The sequence below is a fragment of the Chinchilla lanigera genome, unplaced genomic scaffold (genome assembly GCF_000276665.1).
Source record: "Chinchilla lanigera isolate Chin_1 unplaced genomic scaffold, ChiLan1.0 scaffold00025, whole genome shotgun sequence".
Lineage (NCBI taxonomy): Eukaryota > Metazoa > Chordata > Mammalia > Rodentia > Chinchillidae > Chinchilla > Chinchilla lanigera.
Window position 1 is genome coordinate 4018797 of NW_004955426.1, and position 27707 is coordinate 4046503.

The following is a 27707-nucleotide window of genomic DNA, read 5'->3' on the forward strand; positions in this document are numbered from 1 at the left end:
TAAATGGGCATAGATAAGCAGACTGTCACTTGATGTGTGTGTGTGAGTGCATGTGTGTGTGCATGCACGGGTGTGTGTGTGTGTGTGTGGTGCTGGGGATAGAACCCACCTCCAAACTACACCACTGCAGTGTGGGTGCCTTCATGACCCTTACCATGGCAAAACTCGGGGGATTATTGTGTCCCTTCCACGTGTCAGCACGGTGGCAGGCCGGGGGGCCACATCACAGACCTGTGTCGTGAAGTTCGGAGAGTAAGAGCACGATGAATAATGGTGTGACATAAAAAGCTGTCTGTGTTAGAGCTGCCGTTGAATGCTTAGTTTAGAAAAATCTTGCTTTACATTTTTCCTATGTGCCTTTTAGTGACAATTCCTTCAGCCAAAATATTGCGTCAATTGATGGAATCGCTGTGAGGATACTGGATGTGAGATACTTCACAGCTCAAATGCCATGGTTTTTAATGTTGAAGAAACTGCCGTTCCTTTCGGCATGGTGCCAAGTGTCCCAGTGCGGAGGCCCAAGGACCAGTACTTGTTCCTGTTCCTTGGGGACAGTGGTGTTCACCAGACAGAGACCCAGGGGCTGAGTTCCAGCCAGTTCTATTACTGGGCACTTGGACACTTCCCTTGTCCTGTCTGAGTCATTTCCTTTTCTGAAAAATTATAGGTTCTGACGAGAGTATCTCCAAGTTCCCCTCCAGCAAAGCGTTCCAAGTCTTTATTTCTAAGAGGAAAGTTTACCTTGAGATACTTCTAGCTACAGAAGACTTTTGTGATCTAGGATTATAATAATTAAAGAAATAAAACCTTTGCTTGCGAGATGTGTAATCGTTTTCCCAGCTCCTAAATTATCATCATTTTAAATAAGCTTGCTGCAGAGTAATTTTTTAGCGGTACAAATTGCTGCTCATGAGTCACCAGAGAGGACTGTCCTTGCCCCTGCTGCGGCCACGCTCTCCACTATACTCAAGCCTCGCTGTGGGAAGCCCTCTACACAGTAAGACAGGGGAGGCAACCTCCAGCCAGGAGTAGCTGGTTCTCTGGGCCTGCGAGAGCCAAGTCACAGAACCTGGCTTTGGACTTGACTCAACTCTCGGCTCCAAAAGCTGAGGTCTGCTCTGGAATAGAAACTTCTCTGTTTTTCTCCTAAAATACTCTTTTAAACTGTTGTTCAGTGTTTTGCTAATACTTTAGGGAACCATGGAAAAACTTAAACACCACAGGAAGACAGAATGCCCACAAAGGAAGAGGTTGGCCTGGGGTCACCGGTCTGACTCCAACAGATGTATGCTGTCAGAAATTCCCTCCACCCAGTGAAGAAGCAGCGGATGGGCTTCTGACATCCCCACTTCACAGGGCTGCAGGGCTGCAGGGGCAGCGCTGGAGGTGACGGGCAGCCAAGGGCATGAGGTCGTGCTCAGCGGTGTGCTGGGCCTTTTTCGATAGGCCACCCATCCCTCGCTGTCCCTATCCCTCGCTGTCCCTATCTGAGTAATCAAAAATTACTCTGCAGCAATCTACACAGCTGCTGGATCAGTGGGCAAATGTTAAGCCGTGGGTTTTGCAACAAAGTCCACTAAAGGCTTACACCGTGTGCAGGAGTTGAATTTGAAGGACTAAGTGCAGCTCATCAAGCTGAATGTTCTTCTGAGACTGCTAAGGACAACAGGTAATGTGTTCCATTTGCAATGTAGGCTAACATTTTATTTTATTTTGTTTTTATTTTTTTCATGGTACCGGGAATCGAACTCATGACCTTGCGCTTCCAAGGCAGGCACTGTGCGCTGAGCTAAATCCCCAGCCCCAAGGCTAACACTTTAAATAGCTCTCAGTCCCTGGGCTGGTTAGTGAGGAGGATCACTGCACAGCCCCGGGCATTTCTGGAAAACACTGGCGTTGTACATATAAGTGAAAGTGTTCTATACGACTTACTAGGACATGAGTAGCCACAACAATAAACAAGGGAAATGAGCAGCCATAACTCAGCTGGGTACAGTGGTGCATGCCCATAATCCCAGCACAATGGGAGGCTGAGACAGGAGGACCACATTTGAGCCTAGCCTGGGCAATTTAGCAAGACCCAGTATCAAAATAAAAAAATAAAAATGGCTGGGGATGTAGCTCAGTGCAAAGGCCCTGGGTTCAATCTCTAGAATTGCAAAAACAAAATAAAACAAGACAAAAACACCACAGTTCTTTTTATCTTTGTCTCATTTCCATCTTTACAACTCAAAGGGTATAGTCTACCGTTTAAGATTGCTTGTAATTGCTGGTTTTCCTGCTGCTGTTGACACGTTATAAACCATCTTATATACTCTACACATGTGCTTTCCACATTTTTGAACAGGATCTCACGCATGAGACTTGCTCATGGGGGTCCGGTAAGGGGAGAGCGTGTGCTGCCTGTTTAAGGATGTGCTCTCAGACACTGACATGCTGGTGACGGCTTGGTGTCACCCACAGCTCTTCACAGCTGTATCCTTGGCGGAGAGACAGGGCTCGAGATCCAGCAGGGGCTGGGTAAATAAGGATAAGTAAGTTGGCTGCATCAGCATAATGTAATTAGGAAAAGAACTTTTATAGGGAAACTGAAATAACATCAGTTCCATTTGGGGTAGGGTTGGGATGGCTTCAAAGCTGACTTTGGATGCTCAGAAAATGGGTTGGGTATTCCTTAGCGAGATGAGAGAGGCATTCAAATTAAAGGCAAAGTCTGTCTTTCTTGATCACGTGAGGAGTCCTGAGGAATACCAGAAGCAGATGTGTGCCCCTAAAGACAATCACCTCCTTGAGTAGAGTCATTCACATTTGGGGGAGAACATGTGTTGAAGAGATTTTTGTTGTTGTTGTTGTTTGTTTTTGTTTTTGTTTTGTTTTGTTTTTTTTTTTTTTGGTTTTTCTCCGGTACCAGGAACCGAACTCACGACCTTGCGCTTGCCAGGCAGGCGCTTTGCCGCTGAGCTAAATCCCCAGCCCTGTTTGTTTGTTTTTGGATTTTCTCCAGTACTGGGAACCGAACTCACGACCTTGTGCTTGCCAGGCAGGCGCTTTGCCGCTGAGCTAAATCCCCAGCCCCAAGAGGTTGTTAATGAATCTAGCATAGCAATATGTTGTGGAATAAAGAGTCCTCCCTTTGAAATAGCAACTCGCCCCTTTACAGAGAGGAGGGGGGAGAGAGAGGGAGAGAGAGAAGTCTCCCGATCCCCTTACCGTCAGCGACAAGGCCATGCACACAAATGTGAACCTCTTGATGTGGGATGCGGTGACCGTGTTGCTCGTGTTCGCCAGTTTGTTGCTGGGGTTATTCTGGGGGAAGAGAACAGCAGTGACGACAAGCTCTGGGGTATCCCTGGCTGACTCCCCGGGATCTCAAAGAGCATCTTGTTTTCTGTGAGGTGCCTGGCATGGGGACGCCGAGGGACAGCCTGGAAGACAGCCGTCATGCTGGGTCTCTCGGACGGCTGTTAATTCACACATGGACGCTCCCCAGACCCAACTCTGGGCTGAGTCAGTCCGATCCCTTGGCGCCAGCTGCCCACCTCGCCCTGCCCAGGGCCTTGGCCTAGAAGCCTGCGGTCCCTGTGCCTGGTCACCAGGGTCATCCTGCTGAACACCAAGCCCTGCTCGGTGACCTCTGCTGCTCCTCTCCTCCCCACCCAATGGACTTGAATGGCACTGGGCATGCAGGGCCTTGCCTGAATGGCCCAGACCCTTGTTCCCTTTGTCTCTTCCCCACGTGGCTCCCAAACAAGGCTCTTTGCTTTCCCCCAACACACAGGTGCTTTTGTTCTTCCTCCTGCTGCTGGGTCTCCTGGTTCCCCAAACACGAGTCTCCTCAAGGCCGATCCCCTCCACAGCCTACCTGTGACTTCTGACTTCTAGCACTCTCCGGGCCTCACTTCCTAATGACCCTTGGGGACAGCGCACATGTTCATCTCCCCTGGGGCCCTGTGAGGTGGTGCCTTCTCAGATGAAGCTCTATGCGCACGCACCCACCTCTTGGGCTCTGAAGCACTTGGTGCCAGAATCCTTCTTGGGCACGGGGGCTCCGACAGAGCCCCTGCTACAATCGATTGGGAGCAGTTCTTCAGCTGGCTTGGGATGCCCTCTTGCAGATCACTAATATGAGGCGTGCTGAGGTTTTCTGGGTCCCACTGCCACACAGCCTCACCCCATCCCACATGCCTGGCCCCAGGGCCAGGAAAATCTCCAGGGAAGAAGAACCCCTGCCTCATTATGGATCCAATTAGTCCAGAACCAACCAACAAAAACAAGCTCGCCACCTGGTTCCATGCCCAGGCTAATCGGACACATGCACACGCAGCCACCCAGGGTCCTGCTGGGAAGGACACAGATTTCCCTCAGTGTGGAGGCTGCAGACTCTGGAATCTCTCCCACCACTTCCCCTCGAGGGCGCCTCTGCAGCACCACCTCTGAATGTCACTTCTTAATCCTGCTCTCTGAAGCACAGCTGCCTTTCTGACTAACAGGCTACTGCCACAGAGAAGCCAACGTCCCAGCGTGCTGGGGCTCTCTGTCTCCATCCATCCATCCATCCATCCATCCATCCATCCATCCATCCATCCATCAGGTGCCCTGGTAGTGTGAGATGGGACCACCCCAAGGGAGTCAAGCAATGTCACCAAACCCACAGTGTCCCTGCACTGATGGATTATAACCCTGGCAGCATGTTTGAAGCAAATGCTGGTGCTGCCAGATTAGCACAGGTGTTTCATTTGGTTTGACCAATATACTCAGAAACACACCTTTCACAGATGAAAAGGACAGGGCAGACTGCACCAGTGTAAAGATCTCTGTCCATACTTAGCTAGAATGACCACAAGGTACTAAGATATTCTGAATCTCTTATCCTGGAACCCAAGAAGAGGATGAGGACTTCAATGGTCAGGGCAGCATACTCTGGAAGTGCCCACAGGGTCTGAGATGTTGGTGACTGTGCAGAATTCCCCCAAGTGGCTTGGTGTTGCTCACAGGCGTGTGTGGGCACGGAGGGTGAGGTTTTAAAAGGATTCTGAGTAACCTACATTTCTGGCCAGAGGTACGCTTGTTAAAGGAATTTTTCATAACTTCTAACCTCTGTGATTAGAAATAAAACAATGTTTTTCTTGGACACTCCTACTGAAGCCATACACTGTGGTATTGTTAAGTTTTATTATTTCAAGGTGGCCTGAACCAATCTCAGATGGGACACTCCCAGCCAGGAGGCTTTACCATTTCAGCACCTATTCTCGTCAGTAAGTTGCATTATATAATCTTATTCTCCAGGGTGAGAACCGACATCTAAAAGGACTTCCATCCATTTTGTTTTCTACACCTCCCTATGTATGTTCCTCAAAAGGAAAACAGTGATTTCTGTCTGGAGACTGCACTAAACCCACTGTACAGAGTGCCTCTCTCTCCCTCTCTCTCTCTCTCTCTCTCTCTCTCTCTCTCTCTCATTGGTGACTCGGGGCCCATGGGTTGCAGTCAGGAGCACTTCTCCACAGAAACTGCACCCTGTCTGCAGCAGGTGGCAGGTACTAATGGACAGACTGCTAAGGATGTCCACACCCACTTCCTGAGACAGGGGCTGGAAGGGGAGCCCTTGGCCCAGCAGGCAAGGTTGGGTGCAGGAGTACAAAGCTCACACGCAGGTTAAGGGAGCAGGTCAGAAGCAGGGGGCTTCATGAAGGAAAGATGGGTGGCCCTGCCTGTGTGGCTTTGTGCCCTCAGGAGACTGAAGGGAGGGTAGGGGAAAGTGGAGGTTCTGAGTGCAGACTGCCCGTTCCGCCAGAGCCGACCTGCTGGGGACTCCCTGACCTGCTGAAGGCTTTTCCTCTCCTCCCTTCACAGGGCTCTTGGTGGGATAAGAGAAAACGGTACCAGCAAGGGCCCTGAACCCATGCTATGGAGATTCAAGGCAAAACAACACATATTTAGACATAAACAGCAGGTTGTTTGCTTCCTTTCCATTTTAAACATTGTGCACTGCTTTTTGGTAGCTGGTGTTACATCTGTTTACGGTAAAAGCCTATAGGTTCCAATAATAGAGCTGCAATGAAGCAGACATTTACTGAACGACAAAGACAGAGTCACGACCATGCCACAGGCAACATCATAATAGTTATGTGCCTCGCTCGCTGGGACCAGCCAGAGCTGCCATCCGTGAGGCTTTCAGTTGGAATAAGTCTGCCACCTCAGAACCAAGCTGACAGTCCTGCTGAAGGGACCATGTGTGCGAGCAGGTACCCTCGCCACAGAAAACTGTGTCTGCACCTCAGCCATCCGGTATGAGGCAGTAAGGTGCTAGCTGAACTAAAGAAATAAGCTACAGAAACAAAATCTAACATGTATAATGTTTTAAAGAGTTTATCTGCCCTTTTGCAAACATGTAAATTTCCAATAGGAATCACCTAAAAAATGGCCAGAGGAATATTCAGTTTGTAAAAGCATCACAGGCTTGGCATGGAGGTAAACTTCAACCTGCTCTGGTATTTTCAGAGAATGTTCCACAGTTACCGCCAACACCCCAACCCCCTGTTAACCTTACAAAAGGAGGTGGGCTCAAGAAACAGCCCAGCGTGCCTCTGGAGACCTCTGTCCATCAAAGGGCAATTTTAAAGAGCATGTTTCTGACACTGTGCCACCCAGGTCTCACCTTGTCAAAAGCAGGATAGACGGCCCGAATTTCTGTCAACCAGCCATATGGCATGTGGCCCACAGGGTATGTGGCTGTCAAAATTGCCACAGCCTGCAAGAGAAAAGTGGGCAGCATTAGTGTGGACATCGGCAGCGAGTCCTCCAGTCGCTGTCACGCTGTGTGACAGGGCCAGCGGCAGATCCCCCATACTGGGTGACTGGCTTCAGCCGGCGCAGGACCGGCCAGAGTGCAGAGGATATGGGTAGGTGCATTGTTACAGGGACGCAGGGGAAAGCAGGTTCAGGCTTGAGAAGCCAACCCCATTCCTCAGAAACTTTGCTCTTTCCATTGTGCCAAGGAGGACCTGCCAGTCTGGTCTATTCTTTGTCTCAGAATGAAGCTGGGCATCCTCCCAGTGCACACCTCTCCGTCTCCGTCTTCTGAGGTGGCTGACACTATACATTTGTTGATGGCTTTGTGCCACTGTCTCTTCCCAACTCAACTCATTCCCGACGGCTCAGTCGGTAGGTATGGCCTGAGTTAAAAGTTAATTTAATAAAACTAATAAATGTTTCATACAGCTGTTGACGTGCTTCCATGAAAATGAGCTTCTTTTCTCTTGTGCATGAAAAGGAAGGAGGAAAACACAGCGTCTCACGCTACATCCTGGCACAGGTCAACCCTTTAACTCACTAGTCAAGGAGGAAGACGGCTCCATCTACTTTGAAGAAGGGAGGAGCAGTGCCCAGCCTGCCAAGAACACGAGGGAAGTCCCCGGCTGTGTGAACTAACTGTGGGGTGAGGAACAAAAATGAGGATGCGATCGGGTGGAGCGAGGGCCCAGCTTTCCCCTCATCACTTACCAGCTGTGTCGGGCCCCCCCTTTCTGCTCCTGCAGCAGAATGGGGAGAACAACACCCATCTTGGAGTGGTGATGGGAGCCCAGGAAATGCACACAATGCCTAACGCATAAGCAGGCGGTTCACATACCACTGCTGGCAGCTTTGAAATGGCGCTAATACAAGACAGCTTTCTGTTCATTTGTTTTAAGGCAAAGGTGGAATTCCAGCACACAGGTCATGGGCATCCCACGCTTTTTACTGGGAAACTACACCTTCCAGGTAAAAAACTGCTGTGTTACAGAAGCCACCCAAGATACCCATGACTCCAAAAACAAACTGAGGCAAGAGAACGCATTCTGCTTTTGATTTATAGGCTGCTCCTTCCCTGCCAACATGAGCTGCTTCCTAGGACATGGAAACTGGCATGGTGCTCCCGGCCAGGGACCTGCTGACAGCGCAGTCCGGGGCTCGGCCGCTCCTTCGAAAAGCCACGTGTAAACAGGAGGCCCTAATGAGCAGTCGGAACCCTCCTGCAGGACCAGCGGTGCCAGAGGCTGAGTTAATTCTCCAGGAGGCAGTGGAAGAAGAAACAAGTGAAGTCATTCTATTTGTTCATACCCAACTTGAAAGGGGGAAAAAGTGAGTCAACGCGGCCTTTGGAGGAGCTGCCAGTTTCCAGGCACACTGCTTGGGCTATTAGTGAGTGAACACAGGGGTCGTCGTTTAGGGAGGGGCAGACCGCCAAGCAGCACCTAGAGTCCTTCAGGCAGAGGATGATGGCCAGCAGGTGACAGTAGGTTGGGTTAAAACAGAGGCCCTGCTCCCTCTGGGCCCCGTCATTTCTGCCCACACACGGCATGCTCCCCTGTCCTGTGCAGCTCCGGGAGAGAGGCCCCTTGCGGTCATCATGGACATACAGAAAAGCCCTGTGGTGGAAGCGAAAGCCTGGATTCTCACCAGCTCAGCTCCTAGGTGACTCTGTCCCTTGGACACTTCCTTTCTGTGCCAGTACGAGAGGGAGGAAGTGGACGTCTCCCTCAATACTCATAATAATATAAAGTCACACGACTCTCAGTTACTGAAGAAGCGCCTCCGGCTTCCCAGCGTGACTGTGTCAGACTTTAGAACTGCAAAATCACTTGAGCTCCCGAGATGAGCTAGCAACAAGTGTTAGCCCCCGCTCCCTAAAGCTGTTACAAGTCCCCACGTTCCTCCCAAATTCACCTACCTCCGTAGCTGCAGAACTGCCCCCGAGGTCCCGGGACACAAAGAGGTTGACAATCGGCCTACTGATTCTCTGCGTGGCCAAAATCAGAGCCAAAGGCCACCAGAAGCTCAGCATCTTTCTGATTGTCGCATCTCCCTGCATTAAGAAATGAAAACGGGAAGTTCACTAAGATCTAGAAGTAGAACAGGAAAAAAAACCCTCAGAATTAAAGCTTTTGCTTTTTATGCCAATCATGAGTCAATTCACCATGCTTACCAGTAATATAAGGAAAAGCCTTCATAGACAAGCCACACTGAATTAATATAAAATGCACAGTCTTATTAGAAATCAATTCAGACAGTTGCAAACTAGTGTGAAGTCAAAACACACTGAAGTTTGACGGATCCCAACCACTATTTTCCATATAGGGAATCTCAGGCCGACACAGACCCCAGCTTCATGGCCTGAGAAGCACGTTTGAAATTAGGTCTTGTTTATATCATCACAGTGACTGGCTAGAAGCCATGTCAGTGGGAGGTAAGTCTCAGAAATAAAAAGTATTATAATCTATTTTGGAATCAGTCAGCATATATAAATGTGCCTAATTATTTCAGCACTGTGTAAATTCACTACAGAGGCTCTGCCTCTCAGAGTTTTCACAGTAAGTCACATAATCTGTTCAGAAGCAGAAACAAAATAAAAGCTTGGTAAAGAACAAGTCATTTCTTAAGACCTCTGCAGCCACAGTGGATGCTACTTTAAAGCCTGGCTTTCATCACACAATTTTGGTTTTGATTCTTCAAGAGGGTGAGAGTGGCATCATGGAATCACCCCAGCCGCTTTAATTTATTTCCCCTTGCTCGTGGCTGCATGTTGAGAGACGGATTGTTACTGTCAACACCAATTTGGTGCGGTTCGCCTCGTGGTGGAAATAACTAGGTAGGACTCCACGGAAGGCCCTACCTTGGATGGAGGTAAGCGGTCAACACGATTACTGTTTTGGCAGTACGCAAGTACTGTGTGGTCAAAGCGGGGCCAGGCATACAGTGTGGTGTTTTACTTGGGGTTACATATGATCATTCACTCCTGCCTTATAGCTACATGGAAAGAACGCCAATGAGGTCTACGACCTATGGGTAGGAAGAGTGAGATGAACAGCACTCAGATACTGTGTACATTTGTGATGGACTGAATATCTGGCCACCTGTAAAAGGTCACGTGTCTGACTTTCTTCTTACTCAGTTTTCAAGGCACAGGCCAAACCTGACCTCCTCCAAAGAGTTTCTGGTCCACGTTCCTGGGCTCCTCCCCTCAGTGTCGGAGGCTCTTACATTCTCCTGCCAGTTATGTGCTGTCTCAGATTCAGGTCTAACTGCTGCCTCTTGTCTGCCACATGGGCTGTAAAACTGCTTGAAGACAGAGATTTTATCTTAACGGTTCCCATCACGCTATGGTACCTAACGCTGGATCTGACTGGCCCCCAGGAGGTAGACACCTGAATAAAAACTGGGGTTGGCCAATGCAAAAAGAAGAGAAAAGCCTGGATCCCTGATATGAAGTTAAAGATAATAAAACTATAGGTTCTATGGGTCCTAAAACTTTCTGAATGTAGCTTAATTTACAACTGTAAGAGAGAAAGACAGAGAGAAATGTATCTCTCCTTGGCTTGAAGGGATTTGCTGGGCCTCAGTCTCCTCACATGGCAAGGAGGAGGCCGGACAGTGACCTGTAAAATCATGTCTGTCTTCGAAGCTCATTAATTCTCCTACCTCCCTTCCTGGCAGGCATGGACCAGCCCTTGAGCTTTGGGTACAGCATCACAGAGCACAAGCGTATGATGCTGAGTTCTCCTTTCTTACAGGGTGCAAAAGCATCTCGTTCTACTCATTTCTACTCAGATGAAGACGTACCCCCAGCTCGGGTCCGCTCCTGTCGGGGATGATGTCGTGGATGTTCCTGTAGTAGCCCAGGCACAGGGTGGTGCAGCGCACGAGTGCGCCCATGTACAGGGAGAGGATGGGGATGAGCAGCGGCTCCCGGCATTCCAGGTGGCTGTGGAGCAAAATGGCTACGAAAACAACCTGCGGGAGAAGCAGAAGGGATGGGTTAGGGGAAGGGGACTGGCCGATAGAGGCACAAGCCCAACCTCTGACCTGCGGAACCCCTGACCTGATGCAGAGGACTTGATGGGGCTGGGATCTGAAATTACTCTCAGATTCCTCAGCTTCACTGCAGAAACACACTCATCATTTTGTTACAGCCATCATTTAGACTCCTTTAAGGCAACTGCATTGCTGCTTAAGGTTTTCGCCTGAGAAATATCTAAATGCTTTGATCTCCAGCGGGAGAGCTTCCACCTCTGGAGGCTGGATACTGGGCTATAAGTAGCGGTGGTCTGCGAAGGTCCCAGGGCAAGGGCTCGTGAACATTTACGGGATGGAAGTCATCAGAAGTGCTGCTCAAAGTGTCAGCAGTAATTATTCTATAGCAACCAAAATTAAAGTCTAAAATATTAATGTATGAAATAGGAAGGATTGAAATGAGCAGAACCAGGAGAGACTGAAATCCTAATAAAACGTTAGTCTCCATTCAGCGGTACACTTGCCAAAGTGTATGTGTGACCCTCCCACAGCCTCTGTTCAGAGGCGTCCCGGGAGCCCTCATGAAGAAGGTTCTAGAAGTGTTCTGAGTGCAAAGGGAGGTGCCTGGGCAGGGGGATCCTCCCAGGTAGCAACTTTAATGGCCAAAGGTGCACAAGAAAATGGGCATTTTGAACACACCACCACTGCACAGTCCTGATCCAAGGGTTACCCTGATGCTCCGTTATCGAGACATAGCAAGGACAGAAGGTGGTGACAGGAACCTGGGCAGGAAAGGGACAACTTGGGGTGGTGCTCACACTCATGCACGGTCTCACACACTCGCTGAAGGCACTGTGGAGCTCAGCGATGGTAATAAGGATGCCCATGGCTGCTCCCAAGTGGACCAGCTGGAAGAGGCCTTGCTGGGACACACTATGTGTACAGCAGGAGACTGGGGCCCAGTGCCCACTTATGTATCCAATTAAAGACCCCACAGTGCCCTTTCATGCATACTCAGGGTAAGTACATCCTCAGCAAGTGGCACATTTTGCAAGTCCGAACCTACACTGTAACCCATGACGGTGATATTTAAAGGCTGAAAATCAGTTGTGTGCAAAGAAAGTATGAGAAGATCAACAGGGATCAACTGCCAAGCCCTCAGAAGGCACCTGGAGCCAACAGGATGGCTCTGTGAGACATTAGCTGGACAGGCAAGAAGGAAGAAGAGGACCTGGATGAGAAGGAGAGGGCAGACACAGACCAAGGGCAGTCAGTGTGCAGGGGACAAGGTGGCGGCCTAGAGCTTGGTGTGTGTGGGAGACAGTGGAGGGAGGAGGGCAGACCGGCTCGGCTAGTGGGGCGCCCAAGGCCAAAGCGACAATGCTGTTAGCCTCCTCTGAACTTCTAATAGATCGACGCTGTGTGCCCCACTTGTCCTACGTCTCACGTCTTCATGGCAGACTGTTTCATTTATCAATAACACTTGTGTCCTTTGCATTTGAATGCAGAATTACAGTTGCGAATCAGAGACAGCCATCACTATGTCAGATTATTTTCTGAGTAGTGAGGGTTTGCCCGTGCCGGCCCGGTGCCAGGTGCTGGGATTCACTGATAGAGAGACAGTCCCAGACACTGTCCTTCTCGGCTGAAGGTCTTGAGGAGGAGGCAGAGGCGTTCGTCACATGATGATGCAGGGAGCACCCACTGCTGGCTGAGAGCAGAGTCGGGGAATAAACCTAGGGCACTGTATTCATCTTTTTATTTTTGCTGGGACAAAATACTTAGGGCAGGCTAATTTTCTTAGAAAGAAAGAGGCTTTTTAGCTCACAGTTTTGGGCAGGGGTTGAAAGTCCAGACCGTACCCTGGCTGTGTGGCGTCATGCCCAGTGGCAACGGTGAGAATGTATACAGGGTGATAAGATCACAGCTCGCAAACGAGCTGTGACAGACTGGGGTCCCTGGGCTCTTCCAAGGACAGATGACCTAAGGACTTCTCATTAGGCACTGCCTTGCAGAGGCCCTCTCACCACACTTCAGCATGGGACAAACCACATCGAACAGCGAGCAGCTCCCAGAGCCAAAAGCTGGGGAGACACCTGCTGAGACAAGGAGCCTGCCTGAGATCTGATGGCACAGGGTCATCAGAGGGGACAATATGGCGGGACTGAGCCTGGTGGAGCCAGCCGTGGGCAGGGCACAGAAGGAAAAGGAAGGAAAGAAATGGAGTTCATGTGTGGAAACTGCTTTCCCAACAACTAACAGTGAAGTAGTAAATATAGAGAGAAGTACAGCTGCGGAGGAACGTGAGGATCCAGAGACAGCGTCTTGCTGCTGTTTGCAGATAGTTGAGTGGGTTTCCACGCCGAGAGAAGCAATCTGGGGAGAAGGGAGGAGTCACCGATGACTGGTTAGGAGGGCCCGGCCAGCCCCCGGTGCAGGACAGCTGGAGGGTCACCTCCTCTCCTGTGATGAGAAGGAGATGATGCAGCAAGGACCAAAAGGCTGAGCTGGAGCTGCCCAGGGAGTAACAGAAAGCAGGCTGGAGCTTGACACCTCTGCCCTCGTTTCTGTACCTATCTCTTTACTACCTTTAAAGTCTGCGCCAGAGTTGGCTCAGCGATGCGCACGGGCATGTGAGTCACTTAAGGAGCATCTGTCTCAAAACCAGTCATACAGGGTGTAGTAGCTGTGAACGTACCTAGTCTACCTCACCTTCCTTCCAGACTGAGGACCAGAATAACCGATTTTCAGGATTTGCAGGGACATCCAATTGAGCGCTTTTACAGGAGCAGTGCCTAGAAGTCTCCAGTCACTGTCCTAAACCTCCAGCTGGATTCCAGGAAAAGCAGAGCCTTGCAGACACCCCATGGTGACAGCACTCACCCCCATGTGGAAACAATTACCCCACAGAGGAAAGGAGGTTGCTCCCCAGGCAGGAGCCATTACCTCACGATGGGAGCCGATTTTCCCCTCAAGTGACAATGGGTCTTCCAGGACTTGACAGAACCAGCCCTGAGATACTGATCAGCGAGGCCCTGACATCACCAGCACTCTGTATGCCCCCAGAACCCTGGCCTCTGCTCCCCTTTTCTATTAAACCCCAAAGCCCTGCCAGCCCCTAGAAGACAGATCTTGAACCTCTTTATCTGTCCTCCCAGCACGGCTGCGCCGACGGAAGCTCCTTTGCTGCCCTGCCCCACCGTTTGCCCCTCAACTGGTGTTCCGGGCCAGGTGGGCAGGACTGGTCTGTTGGCATCTCTGGGGCTGAGGCGTTTGCCCTGAAACTAGGCTAACACTGACCAAAAGTCTGAAGGTGAGCTTGCAGGTTTGGTGGCTGGAAGCTGGAGAATTTTGATGCTACAATTTTCTTCATGTGGTGAAATGAAGTCATCTTCTGGGAAGCATGTGTGTGTGTGTGTGTGTGTGTGTGTGTGTGTGTGTAACAGTTCCTAAGGGTCAGCTGAGGTGAGGGAGGAGGTCTGGCATTTGTGGCTTGGTCCTTGTCCTGCTGTGTGACGGTGGGTGGGATGGGTTGAGGAAGGTTCGCGAACTGGGTCTGGTCAAGGTTGGGACTTGCGGGGCGGTTGAGACAAACAGGCAGCAGACCAGGGAGTTTACACAATCTGGGCAGATGCTGAGCCGATCGCACTGGGGGCTCAGCTGACCCTGAAGGTGAGGGCAAATGTCAGAAGGTTCCAGGAAGGGAAAACAACCTCAGGAAAATTGTCCCTTGGATACCAAATGACCACGAAATAAAGCAAACACCAGCTGTATTTTTCACAAATCCATCAGCACTGTCATTAATTAGAACAATTGGAACCGTCTTACAATACTGGTGGCACAGGAAAGCACTGCTTCCTTGAACCAAACCCAGAGCTTTTTGTTCTGTTGCACGGAATCCATCATCTTAGGACAATGTATATACTAATGAGACCTGCCACTGAAATTCAAGGCATTATTAACCCATTTAATTTTATCAGTATTTATGCCAAGGTGGTAGTTCAAAGTATTCGGAACAGGCTGTATTTACACATCACCCTATCAGGTAGGTAACAAATGCTCTCGGATAATAAGAATCAAGATGAGGCAGGGGAAACTTAGGAACAGAAATGGAATTTATTCTCCCAACCAAGCTGTGGTGGGAACTCAGACAACAAGGTTTTTAAAATAACTCTTCCACCAGGAAGAGCCCAGGGCCAGATGGCATCTGAACTCAGCCTTCCTGCTCCTCTTACCAGATCTGTTTATTCCAGCAGGCAAGGGCCAGGATCAGGTTTAAAGCTGAGGGGGAAAATGGCTGTGGGCGTACTGGCAAAGCAGTTTTCAGGAGTACGCTTTTTTCTTCTGCCCTTGGATGCTTGCTATATTTATCTTAGGCAAAGTCAAGTGTTTTCTTCTTTTTTTCCCCTTCTTTTTCTTTCTGCCTTTAAAATAACATCTCAGGCTGGGTGTGGTGGCACACGCTTATAGTCCCAGCACCCAGGAGGCTCAGGCAGGAGGATCGCTGCAAGTTCAAGAGCAGCCTGGACTACACAGTAAATTCAAGGTCAGCCTGAGCTATATAGTGAGACCATGTCTCACGAAATAAAATAATATCCAATGCAATGCAAGGCAATGCAATCCATGGAAACATCCTGGAACAGGATGGAAACTGAGAGGCGCTAGGGATCACGTCTAACCTCCTCCTCCGGCAAGAAACTTCTCCAAGCCTGATGGTAGGAACTTAGTCAACTGACAAATGATGGGAACAAAATCTAATTTTCTGAAGTTTTTCTTGTGGTCTCATCCGTGGAAGAAGAAAAGAAGAACAGAGAGCCGGCCCACACCAGCCTCACAGAACTGGCCCATAGGAAGGGAGACGCAGGCAGCAAAATGGAAGAACTGGCTCCTCAAATGCTGGGAGATGACACACAAGGGGCAGCTCTGAGTGGCACCCATCCCAGCAGTGACGCTCGGGAACAGTTCTAAGGGGCAGCTCTGTGACAGGCTGCATGCTGTGGCCAAGGACACAGAGGTGCTGTGACCACCTCGAAATGGACCAGGCGTGGTTCTGGTCATGTTCAGGCATACTCTCCAAAGCAACCGTCAAAACCCCAACCACTCTACTTCCGTGTGCTCAGCCCGATCCTCGCACAATCATACACACATCAACCAAAAGACACTTCCTTTCCTCATTCGTGTACCGAACACTCCATGGGGTAACATGCTGCTGAAACCCAAATCGAATCCTGCGGGCTCCTGTAAAGCAGCCGCCTGTACGCTTTAGAGCTGTCGTTGTCGTCAGGAAGCACAAAGGCTATAAGGCCATTTCTAGTTAAAGGTGATGGGAAAACAGAATGCAGCTCATCAGCTAAGATTTGCTTCTCCCGTAAAGGACGCCATTTCAGTACATTCTGATCCGTTTTTAAATCGATTAATAGTTTATGCATATTCATTTCCTGATTTTGACTATTATTCTCGGGCTAGGTGAGAAAGTGTCCTCACTCTTAGGAAATACACTGAGGGATGTAGAGGTAAGTGGCATCTTGTTTGGAACTCACTCTCAGATCAGAAGTAGTGGGGTGGGGAGGGAGGGTGAGAGAGAAAGGGAGGGGAAGGAGAGGGGCGGGGAGAGAGAGACAGAGGATGTGGTAAAATATCAGTGTTTGAAGGCCTCAAACAGTAAATGGGAATTTCCTTCTACTCTTCTTGCAACTTTTCTATAAATCTGAAATTGTGTCAAAATAAAAAGTTAGAAAAACACATGCTGTGAAACCCAGGCCAGGTGAAGAGGAGCACCACACACCACAGGGTTACAAAGACACCACTTATCACACCCAGCGTGCAGCTCACAGGAGGGGACGGGGGCGCTCTGCTGCACACACAAGCCATAGTTACCTGAGCTATGACATCTGAGATTGAGGCACATCCCACCAGGAAGCTGTATTTGTGTTTTAAGAGAATGCCAGCATGGGTCCACGCCTGCCAGAAAGACAAGAATTTGCCATGAGATGCACTGTTGGGGTTACACTGTTTCTTGTTACCAGGGACTGGGCTTCCCTGAAACACACCAAACGTCTCGGCAGCACAGGACTGGTAAGGCTGTAACTTGGTCTGGTGGCGAGCTCCAGTGATTTTTAAATGCAAGGAGTGACCGTTTGTCTTTATTTAGTAGCAACATATATACATATATATACAACACGCACACACACACACGCCTTACGTTTGTGAGCCTAGCAGCAAGCTGGATAAACAGCAAGAGTGGAGGACACAGGATGGCTCTTGGAGCAGCCTGCATGGTGCAGAAACAGCTCCTCCTTCGAGGAAGTGCATCGCAAGGAGGGCTCTAACCGGTCCTGATTTGTCACATCACCAGAGGTTCCCAGGGACCCACGAGGGTTCTATTTTCCTGTCCTGAAGTTTGTGCAGGATCTGACCCAGAATTCTGTGTCTTTGAGGGAAACTAAGAGAAGGTCTTAGAAAAGGACCAGACAACCCCAAGCCCAGGGGACAGCAGGGTTGGACAAGGCTTGACATTCACAATGGGGTTAACGATCACTCTTCTTACCTTTAAAGTAAGATTTGGATGGACCCAGAAAGAACATTTCATCCGAGCTAAGCACGATCAGACAAGGATACTCAGCAACCCAGATCCCTGCCAGGATTTCTTATAGCAGCTGCTCCTCTACCTCCTTCCTGAGCTCAGGGGTCCCACGGTGCCCCGTGTTAAAAGACCTGTGATCAGCACCTGTGGGCTGGCCCTGCAGTCCAAAAACCACCTAGATAATAAGCCCCACGGCTTCCAAATATTCCCTCTCCAGCCAGTGTATCATGGTCATGCTGCCTGGTGTGCATGAGTGTGTGTGTGTGTGTGTGTGTGTGTGTGTGTGTGTGTGTGTGCAGGTATGGCGGGGGGAGAGATAACTCATTCTTTATAAATGTTCATTATTTTGTTTATTAGCAGTGTCTTCTGTTATATGTTACATTAGGGTCTTTGGGAGAATTTATAGATAAACATGGGAGAAAAGGTACCAAAAACAACTGTTCTAGTGCCAGACAGGGTGAGCACCCATTATCTGAAATGTTTAGCAGTTTAAGGATTTCAGATACTGAATTTTGTTCTTGGAGTTTGGAATATGTGCACATATAAAATGAGGGATCTTGGCTTTGGACCCAAATCTCAACACAAGATTCATTTACATTTCACGTATCCTTATACACATACCCCGAAGATAACTGTATACAATCTTTGAGATAGTCTGTGCGGGAAGCAGGCATGAGGTGGAGTATGGACTTCTCCTGTTACTGTATTCTGTTGGTGCTTGAGAAGTTTTGGATTTGGGACCATTAGGAGTTTGGATTTTTGGAATAGGGAGGCTGAGTCTGTGCTGTGATTTACAAATGCTCTCATCACAAATGAAAAAAGCTGAAGGGCAGTGGAAGACAGCAGGCTGTGGTTCACTTCTAGTAACTATCCCAGCTCCCGGCACCCGGAGTGGGGTTGACTGTACTTCTCTGTGTTTAGGGTCCTGCTTCCTCTTTGGAGGGAGGACAAAGCAATGCCATGTACTTAGTCTCAGGAGTTCGGACCCAACTCTTCTGGATGCAAAGGGTGTGAAGGTTCTCTAACGAAAGGACTCAAACTGTGTCCCTGTAATCCAGGTTGAGTGTGTGACGCTGGCAACCCCAACTGCGATTTCTTTGCCCTTTTCTCTTTCCTTAGTGCCCCGTATCCGCCACCAGAGGAAAAGAAATGGTGACAAGGAAAAGAAAATGCTGCTGCAAGTGTTCAGGTGACCCAATGAGCCCAGCTAGAGTGGCCTCATAGCAATTAAGAACACAGATATTCATGCCCCAGCTAGCAGGCTGATACGTAAGGCTGCCGACCTGCAGAAAGCTGTCAGAGTGGAAGAGCCCATGCCAGTCATGTGACTGTCGGCCAGCTAAGACTTCTGATGACTTCTGAGAAAGCCAATCATATGTCTTTTTTTTGGTACGAGGAATCGAACTCAGGACCTTGCACTTGCCAGGCAGGCACCATGTACTGTACATCCTTTTGCCTCAGGTCATATCCCAGGACACGGAGATTGTGGCTTGACTCCAGTGCAAGAGTCCTACCACTTCTACATCTAATGTACGTGAAATCTGGGGTAGGAAATGATAAAAAATATGTAACAAAATAAAGTAATTTAAAGTGGAACCCAAAGAAGGGGTTTATTTTCCAGTATCGGATATTACTGGGAATATACGCTTTTCGAAAAATGTAGCTCTGCGTAAAGGTCCTGAGTTCAGTCCCCAGGTTTGATGGGGAGGGGATATCTTCACTATCAGAGACTTATGGACATGAGGTTCTTGGCTCATGTAGTTATTAAAGTAATGAAACCCTACCAGGATGTTCAAGAGAGTCTTACTCCAAAACTTTAGGTGCTTAGGCTGTGGAAGTGGTATTTATCAGAAAGCTATTCTCTCCTTGGTCCTGAAGGAAATCTCGTTCTTGCTGCCTGCAAGAACTTGTGGCAAATACAGATGAGTTTCATAAAATACACTGACAAATGGACTGGGTAAAAGCCAAGGAAAGCAGGATGATGATACCTCAAAAAATTAAAAATAGATTAGGGGTACAGTTCAGTGGTGGAATGTGTGCTTTGCATGCCTGGTTCAATATGTAACACCAGGGAATAAAACTAAAAGTAGAGTTACCATATGATCTAGCAATCCCATTTCTGATTACAAGCCCCAAAGAATTGAAACATCGAGACTCAAACAGGCATTTGTAGCTGGGCACAGCCAAATAACCTACAATCCCAGCTATAATCCCAGCTATAATCCCAACTTGGGAGACTGGGACGAAAGGATCTCAAGTCAAGGCTAGCCTGGGAAAACTAGCACAACCCTGTCTTGAAATAAAAAATATACTAAAAGGGCTGGGGATACAGCTCAGTGCTTCCTGGATTCAGTCTTCAACACTGAAAAAAGAAGCATGCATACTCCCATATTTACAGCAAGGCTCACCTTCATGGAGCCGGAAGTAGAATGGTTGTGTTCAGGGGCTGAGGAAGGGAAAAGGGGTGACTACAGAGTGAGTACAGAATTCCAGTTTTGCAAGATGAAAAGAACTCTGAAGACTGTTTTTCCTGACACTGAACTGTCCATATGGAAATGGCTTAGACAGTAACTTCGTTGTTATGTATACTTTACCATTAAGAAAAAAGCCGAAGATTTCCTGTACTTACCATGGCATCCATAAAAGGGAAGGCAGCGAGATAGAGGAAGGCCCTTCTTGTCTTATTCCCCACTGACTCATCCACATGGTGCAGTTTATTGATAATGTAGTAGCCTAAGTCACTATAAGCTGCAAAGGGTCAAAAACACATAGCAATGTTTAGGAAACAGATAATTAAAAATGTTTTGTACCTGAAAATGTAGAAACAACTTAAATGTAATATTTGTTTACAGAGGAAAAAAATTATAGGAAAATCACCTAAAATCTCGTGACCCCCAGAGGGTCATGGCTTACACCCTGGGTTCTAAGCACCCAGGTATATTTTTGGCATGCGCATTAATATAAAACAAGGTTATCTACAAATACTCATAAACCATAAGCATCTTTCTGTGATACGTTCATCTTTTGTATGCTTCTGCTTCTTAATTCATTCAACTGCTTTTTGTAGGTTTACTTAGTATCACTGTGTTCACTCTCCTTTTGTTGCACATTTATATCATTTTATATTTACTTTTAATATTATAAAAGAATGCTTACGGGGTAGTTTTGAAGCTAAATGTTTACATACATTAGTTATTTACTGCAGAAAACTTCCAGAGGTTAACATATGTTTTCAATTCCAGTTTTAAAGTTTCAAGGGCTGGGGGTTTAGCTCAGTGGCATAGTGCCTGCCTGCAAGCACGAGGTCGTGAGTTCAATTCCTGGTACTGGGAAAAAAACCCTAACAACCAAAAAAAAAAAAATTTCAGGCTTCCCAGTCTTTTCACTTCACTTCTTGGAGGAGGGTGGCCACTTGGGGTATAGTTGGCATGGTACAGTCCGGCACAAGACTAGGGGTACAGTCCTGGGCAGTGGAAAGTGACATCCGGGAGGTACTCTGGAAGTCCTTCCTATGGGAAGATTCGCCACAGGGTGAGAGTGGGATCCACAGGTCCTCACACATGCAGGCTGAGTGAATGTGCCCTTGCCCTGCATGGACGCACCGGCTGGATCCTGACAAATACCATTAGCAAAGATGGACACAGTATTGGACTACTTTTGACCTCACTGATATAGGGAGGAATGCACATGAAAATACCAATTTCTGTGTTTTCCCATGTTTTACAAGCGCTCCGGCCGGAAGTGTTCCTGCTGTTCTCACACACTCATAGCTATGAGTAGTTATGCACCTGACAACCAAGGAGAGTGTGAGCAGTCTCAGCTATGTGAGACAACAATGCCCCCACATTTCAAAGTTTGGGGAATATGTATTACCACTTTGATTGGTAAAGAGGAACAATGCTCTATTCTTTGCCAGGATTAGTCTTGGATTATAGGATTTTTTATTTTTTTGAGACAGGATCTTGCTATGTAGTTCATGCTGGCCTTGAACTCACTATGTAGCCCAGTCTGGCCCTGACTTCTTGGTGATCCTCCTGCCTCATCCTACCAAGGGCTGGGATTAGCTATGTGCACTACCACACTTCACTCTTGAATGATGGGAATTTTTGAATGACTGAGGTCTTGGCGTGATGTCCAGGATACTGCCATGCACAGAGGGATCACAGCAGCTGCAGGGGCAAGAAGATCATTTCAGGGGTAAGAAGGTGGAGCGGTTGTGATTTCCAGAGAGCATTGTTGGGTGAGGGGAACAAAAGCAAGGAGGGTGGAGATGAAAACCAGGTCAGCTGCAAAGGTGAGCAAGGGTGGCTGGGCCACTGGGGAGCAGAAAGAGAAGTCCGGGAGGGAGGGTGTCGCATGGCAGAGTGAGAAGTGGGGGAGGGGTTTAGGTGCAGCAAGGGACAGGAAAGGAGGCATCTGTGACGTCCATGTTGTTCGGATCAGGAGCCCACAGAGGTGACAGGGATGGAGGAGGCTTGTCCTTGACCTCAGAAGGCAGCAAGGGAGGGCTGCAATCTGGGTCTCAGTGAGGAAAGAGGTGCATGCGGCCTAGCCCTCAGCTGGCTGCGCCGTGAAGCCGGAATGAAGATGTCACCCACGCATGCGAATGGGCTGCTTCAGGTACCAGCTGTGGAAATCTCGTCTCAAAGTCTCTCGATGGTGCTGCTTATTTGCCCATTTGTTTCATGAACCAACACACAGTCAGCATGCAGGGACCCATGAGGACCCCCCTACCACTCTGTCCCCACCAATAAAAAGCAGCTGTGTCAGTGAACAGAGCAGTACAGCACCCTGTGAAGAGCACGGGGCCGCCACGGACAATTCTCGGGCTGCCTGGCACATGCTACAGCTGATGTAAAATGCCAGCCGAGTAGGTCTGACAGGGGCTAAAGCTGGCCACCAAGTGATGGGGGCAAGGCTGAGACCGGGAAGGACAGGGCTGTGGGCCGAACTGTGTCTTCTGAAAATTTACACATCTAAGTTCTACCCCCTAACCTCAGTGTGTGGCCTCACATAGCCACAGGTCAGTGCAGACATAATTATTATGATGAGGTCGGACTTGAGCAGGGTGGCCGTCAAGCCAGTAAGACTGATACCCTTCTAAAAAGGGGAGATCTGGGTACAGACAGATGCACACAGGGAGCCCTCCATGCAAGGATGAAGGCAGAGAAAGGGTGATGCCTTCACATGCCAAAGACTGCCAGCAGACACCCAGGGCCAGGGCAGAGGAACAGAGCAGATTCTCCCGCAAGTCCTTGAACTAATTCCGCCTGTCCCTGGATCTCAGACTTGCAGCCCACAGAACTGTGAGGTTCTGTTGTTTAAGCTACCTGGTTTGCGGCACAGTGTGAGTACAGATGAGTATAGCTTCTGGGAAAGAGAGTTACTTTCATGTCAGACTCTGGGATGGCAGCGAGACAGGATGGGATACGTGGTTTGAGCGGTTGAAGGCGGAACTTGTGGTGTGTATGTGTTGCCTGGGAATGGACCAGCAGCAGGAAGCTCTCTACCCATTGTAAGGAGAGCTATTTATTCAGCTAAAGCAGCACAAGGGTGCCTTTATGCAGCTCGTAGAGCTTAGTGGGGCCTGAGGACTGCTGGGCTCTCAATCCCTTCTCCCTGGGCAGTGTCAGGGCCCGTCTCTGCCTCTGGGAGCAGGTGGGGAGCCGCCTTTGCCCTTCTCAGGTCTGCTGCTCCCCGGTGCCAGGCACAGCAGGGCTTCTGGATCTCAGGACGCTCTTTCTTCTTATTTAGGCTCTTGCTCTCTCAGCTACCGAAGGAGAGAACTGGAGGCCAAAGACGCAAGCTTTCCCACCCACGTTTTCTTCCTTCTGCTCTCTCATGGCTGAGCAGGACTCTGATCAAAACGAGAGGTCCTTTCCACCCTGGCAGTGGAGACTGAAATTCCAGCACCTGTTTTCACCCTTCTCTCCTACCCTTTGACTAAGTCGCTCCATGTGGGCCCTGAGCTATTTCCAGCTGTTTGCCGCTAGAGCTGTTGGCTGGGGGTGATTTGCTTAAAGTGCTTTGAAGAGTCCGTAATTGCCAGGCGAGCTGCCTTCAGCAACATTTAGTAACTTCCACTTCTATCAGCTGCCTTATGGAGATGGTCCTAAAGCAACGTGTACCCCTTAGGAATGGCAGGAAGTTACAAAACAAAATTAAACCAGGTTTGAATGCAGGTTTTACGACACTGTGACAGCAAGAGGACACTCAGCCCTACAAGCCCATGGCTCCTCTGATCTCAGCCAACCAGGATGAGATACTTTTTGGAATCAGGGATTCTTAAACTTGTTTATCAGTAGCTACTATCATGTATTGCAAACCAATAAATATTAATGAAAACAAGTCTAGAGACATATATTTTTCCAATAGGAACTGAGAAAAAGCACAGCATTAGGATTAGAATAATATGTTTCCAAAATACAAACTATTTATTTATTTATTTATTCATTTATAGACAGGGCCTCACTATATAATTCAGGCTAGCCTTGAATTCATGGCAGTCCTCCTGCCTCAGCCTCCTGAGTGCTAGTATTACAAGCTTGTACCACCACGGTTGGCCCAAGATGGCAAATTTTAGAACCTTTATTCTCATTCAAATTCTCAAGTTATCAAAGCTTAAACGTCTCATCAGTACTATTCATGGATCCACTGAGTCCAGTTTATAAGGTTTTTTGTGGGAGCAGACAATTCACCCCTAGGTTTCTCATGTCTGCTTCCAGAGCTGAAAAGCCACATTTGAATCACTTCAACAAGTGTTGAATGACGTGTGTTACGCACTGTGCCAACCGGACCAGCTGTGACAGCTGTAGTTTCCTATACGAAGGTGGGGGCATCGACTTTTAACTCAACTGTGATCTGTGCTGACGACATCTGCGTGGAAGACCTGGGCGTGGGAGGTGCCAACATGGCCTAGGCCAGAGAGACTATCCCACACCCATGCATGAGGCAAGTAAAATAAATGTGAAACTTTAACACAGGATCAAAACTTCAACTTATGGGCATAAAGACTTGGTAGGGAAAGGCTCACAATAACTTGGTGCAGGTAATGAAACTCTAGACAACAGGTGTCATCATGTCTGCATACTGAGGACGTAAGCCCATGTTGGCCACACAGTAGGTAAACAAATGACAGAAGTTGATCGAATAAATGAAGGGCACAAATCCATCATCTTTCCAAGAAGCAGCTGGGGTAGTCTGGAAGCAAAAATGTCCCCAGTAACTCCATACTCCATATATCCCTACTCTGTGGTTCTACAGCTCCTCCTGTCAAAGTTCCAGCTGAGTCGTGAGCCCCTTAGCCTGGACTGACCTGGAGTATGTTCTGGTCAGTTGTGCACAATGGCAGTGATGATGCAGTTTTGTGTCTTGGCCTTGGGAGGCCTTGTGTGCATCTACTTTCTACGTGGAGTCTGGCCACAGCCACCTAAAAATCTCTACTGGAGCACAAAGATTATGTGCAACAGAGCTCAGCTGGCCCTGCAGGGGCCACCTGGGCCCACCGCTCCAGGGAGCCCATCAAGATCAGCAGAGCCACCTCCTGGCCCTCAACTGGCCACAGAGGCACGAGCCCAGCCAAGTTCAAAAGCACCACCAAGCCAATTTGGGAACAAAATAAATGCTTGTGTTCAAGCCAGTAAATACTGGGGTGTTCTTAAGATAACAACAAATGATAAGGCTTTTCTGAAACTGTTTATTCCTAGCACTCTCGTTGGTGGGCATTATGTCAAATTGGACCATTCACTCTTTACAGGGCTGGTTCATAACCCATGAATAAGGAAGATGTTTAAAAGAGAAGATCGGCAAACAGAGCCAGTCTAGAAATCACTGCACTTTCCCACTGTGGGACCTGCAGAAGCTTAGTTTCCCTGAGTTCTGCTGCTGCCAGGCTGCTTCAAAGCATGGAAGAGGCCTTATAAGTCACTGCTGGACAAAAGTGTAAGAAAAGCTCATAATCATAGCAATGGTTCCTACATCTCTGTGAATGAGGAGGCCAGGAAATACTAAATTTCTGGTAGGCAAAATTAACGTGGACCCAATTGAAACCAAATACAAGGTCAGCAAGGTCTCTCTCCCTTTTATGGATTCATTATGGGTGAGGACAGGATGTCACCTGCACCACGATAACTGGCCTGAATTAAAGCCTGTCAGTGGCAAACTCTGTAGGTTTATATATGAATCCATGTCAGAAGTCATGGCTACCAGGAAGCCCAAGAATGGAGACTGACTGGCAGACCCAAGAAGGACCAACAAATACTCCCACGGTTCTTGCAACTTGTGTAGCTACAGCCAGGCTATGGGTGGCACAGAATGGGCAGGAACTTTGGGGCTAGTGAATTAGTGAATCTTCTAGACCTCAAGTCAGCCAAATCCAACACAGTTCCACGTGTCTATGCACTGGGCCCATAGGTGGGTGGGGCGCCACTTTTCCCATCCTTCTGAAGCCTCCCTGGGGAGGAGCCTGTGTGCTCTGTGGAACCTGCTCCACCCACACTGGGGAGACCCATACAGTATGCAAACAAATGTCTCAAAGATGGGAGAAGGCCTCACTCACTAATGGGAGCCAGAAGGAGAAAAGTCAGGAAAAACAAGCATAAAACATAGTCAAAAAGAATTCCTTACGTACAGCAGATGTAATGAAAAGGACCCAGTAAAAGGTTCTTTCCTTTACCGGGGCACACGATTAATAATGGATGACACAACGAATGAGCTTTTAGTGCTCTCTGACCTGAGCCTATTGCAACTGCCCTACTGTGACCCACTAACTGACACTAAGAAATGATGCTGGGTTAGTGAACTCAGGAGCTGTATCTGCACATGATTTTTCAGAGGTAGACATGGTCACCCTTGAAATCTCTTCTAAGTGAAGAGGATCCTGTAGGAGTTTGTAGATTTTTATCAGTACTGAAAAGTACGGAATACTCATATTCATTTAGACAGGGAAAAAATCTAAGCTAGAGGAGGGCACACTGGGAATCAGGATTTCTCCTAGAAACATCACAGAGCACTCAATCTTTGAAGGAAGCCTCAGAGTGCCTAACTAAGGCACCAGTTCATAATGAAGGACATGGTGCAGAATTATAAAATACAGCAATTTTTTTCTAAATATGAAACACTTCCTTTAGAAACCATGTGGTTATACAGATAATGCAAATACAAAGAATGTGTTGATCTCTACTGGCTAAAGTGGTATTAAACATACACTGGAGTAAATCTGCCTTATTCAATATGATTGTTTCCAAGATATCACAAGAAGTAACCACTGGTGTCAGAATCTGCAAAGGACCCTAAAGACAGATGCAGGTGCACCAGGATGATGCTCTATACCTCCCAGCACCCTTCCCTCCTTTGCTTGGCTTTCCATGTTGTCAGCAGAGCTCTTGGAGGTCTCAGGCTCCAAACCTCCCTGAGCTAAACACTTATCTCCAGCCTGAGCACATGGCATCCACTGGCTTTGGTTTACTCCTGCCATCTCTCAACAGCTCCCACTGGCTGAAAACAGCCTGTGCCAGTGATCTAGAAGTTGGTACTGAACACCCACATTCCCCTCAGCTACATCTACTCAGGAAGAAGGGCGTATCTTGCTACCGTATCTGTGTATCCATCTCTCTTCCACTCCCAACTTTGAGCAATAGGGCCTGGAATGACACGCACATTCTCTTTGTTCAGTACATATTTTGTAGAACCACTCTACAGGACAAGTGGGGACTGGATTCTTTCAAAAGGAGTGAAACAAAGGGCAGTTCTTGCTCTCATTTTTCTGTAGTCCTTATAGGATAATTTACGATAAAAAGCTCCCAAAATCTAAAGCAGGAAAATGAGCTTTAAATACTAATGATGTATCTCTGCTCAGTGAAAATGGCTCACATTCATCTTCAGCAATATCCTATGGGGAAACATGAATTTTATCACACTGGGAATATCTAAAAAGAGAAATATATCAACTCAATGCACAAAAGGCATCTTGTTAGGGGAAAGTAACTAATATCTTAAAGACTAAAACAAACAAACAGGTATCGTAGATAGTAAAGCAAAAAGAACCATGGAACTGGCTATTAAAAAGCACCACGGAGGTGCTAAAACCAGGAGTCTGATGCTAGACAGAAGAGATGCAATAGGTAAGAAGCGTGACCGCTAGAAATGTTATACAGATATAGGGAAAATAAAAAGAAAATTTTTTTTAGTGGCACGGGGGATCAAACCCAGAGCCTCACATATGCTAGGTAAATGCCCAACTGCTGGGCTACATCCCCAGCCCTAGCAGAGTATGAGAGAACAAGGTCAAATTGTTGACTTCAATCTTTTTTTTTTTTTTTTTTTTGGTTTTTCTCCGGTACCGGGAACCGAACTC

General features: G+C 48.2%; 1 protein-coding gene across 1 annotated transcript in view; it reads right to left on the bottom strand.

Moving 5' to 3' along the window:
* The window catches only part of Ankh (ANKH inorganic pyrophosphate transport regulator), a gene marked incomplete at its 5' end in the record, with an annotated part of 138084 nt that overhangs the window by 26126 nt on the left and 84251 nt on the right, over positions 1-27707 (bottom strand). The window contains 6 exon segments of the mRNA XM_005386126.2: positions 3211-3306; positions 6659-6751; positions 8711-8845; positions 10600-10770; positions 16648-16731; positions 19983-20101. Coding sequence (XP_005386183.1) covers positions 3211-3306; positions 6659-6751; positions 8711-8845; positions 10600-10770; positions 16648-16731; positions 19983-20101 — 698 coding nt within the window.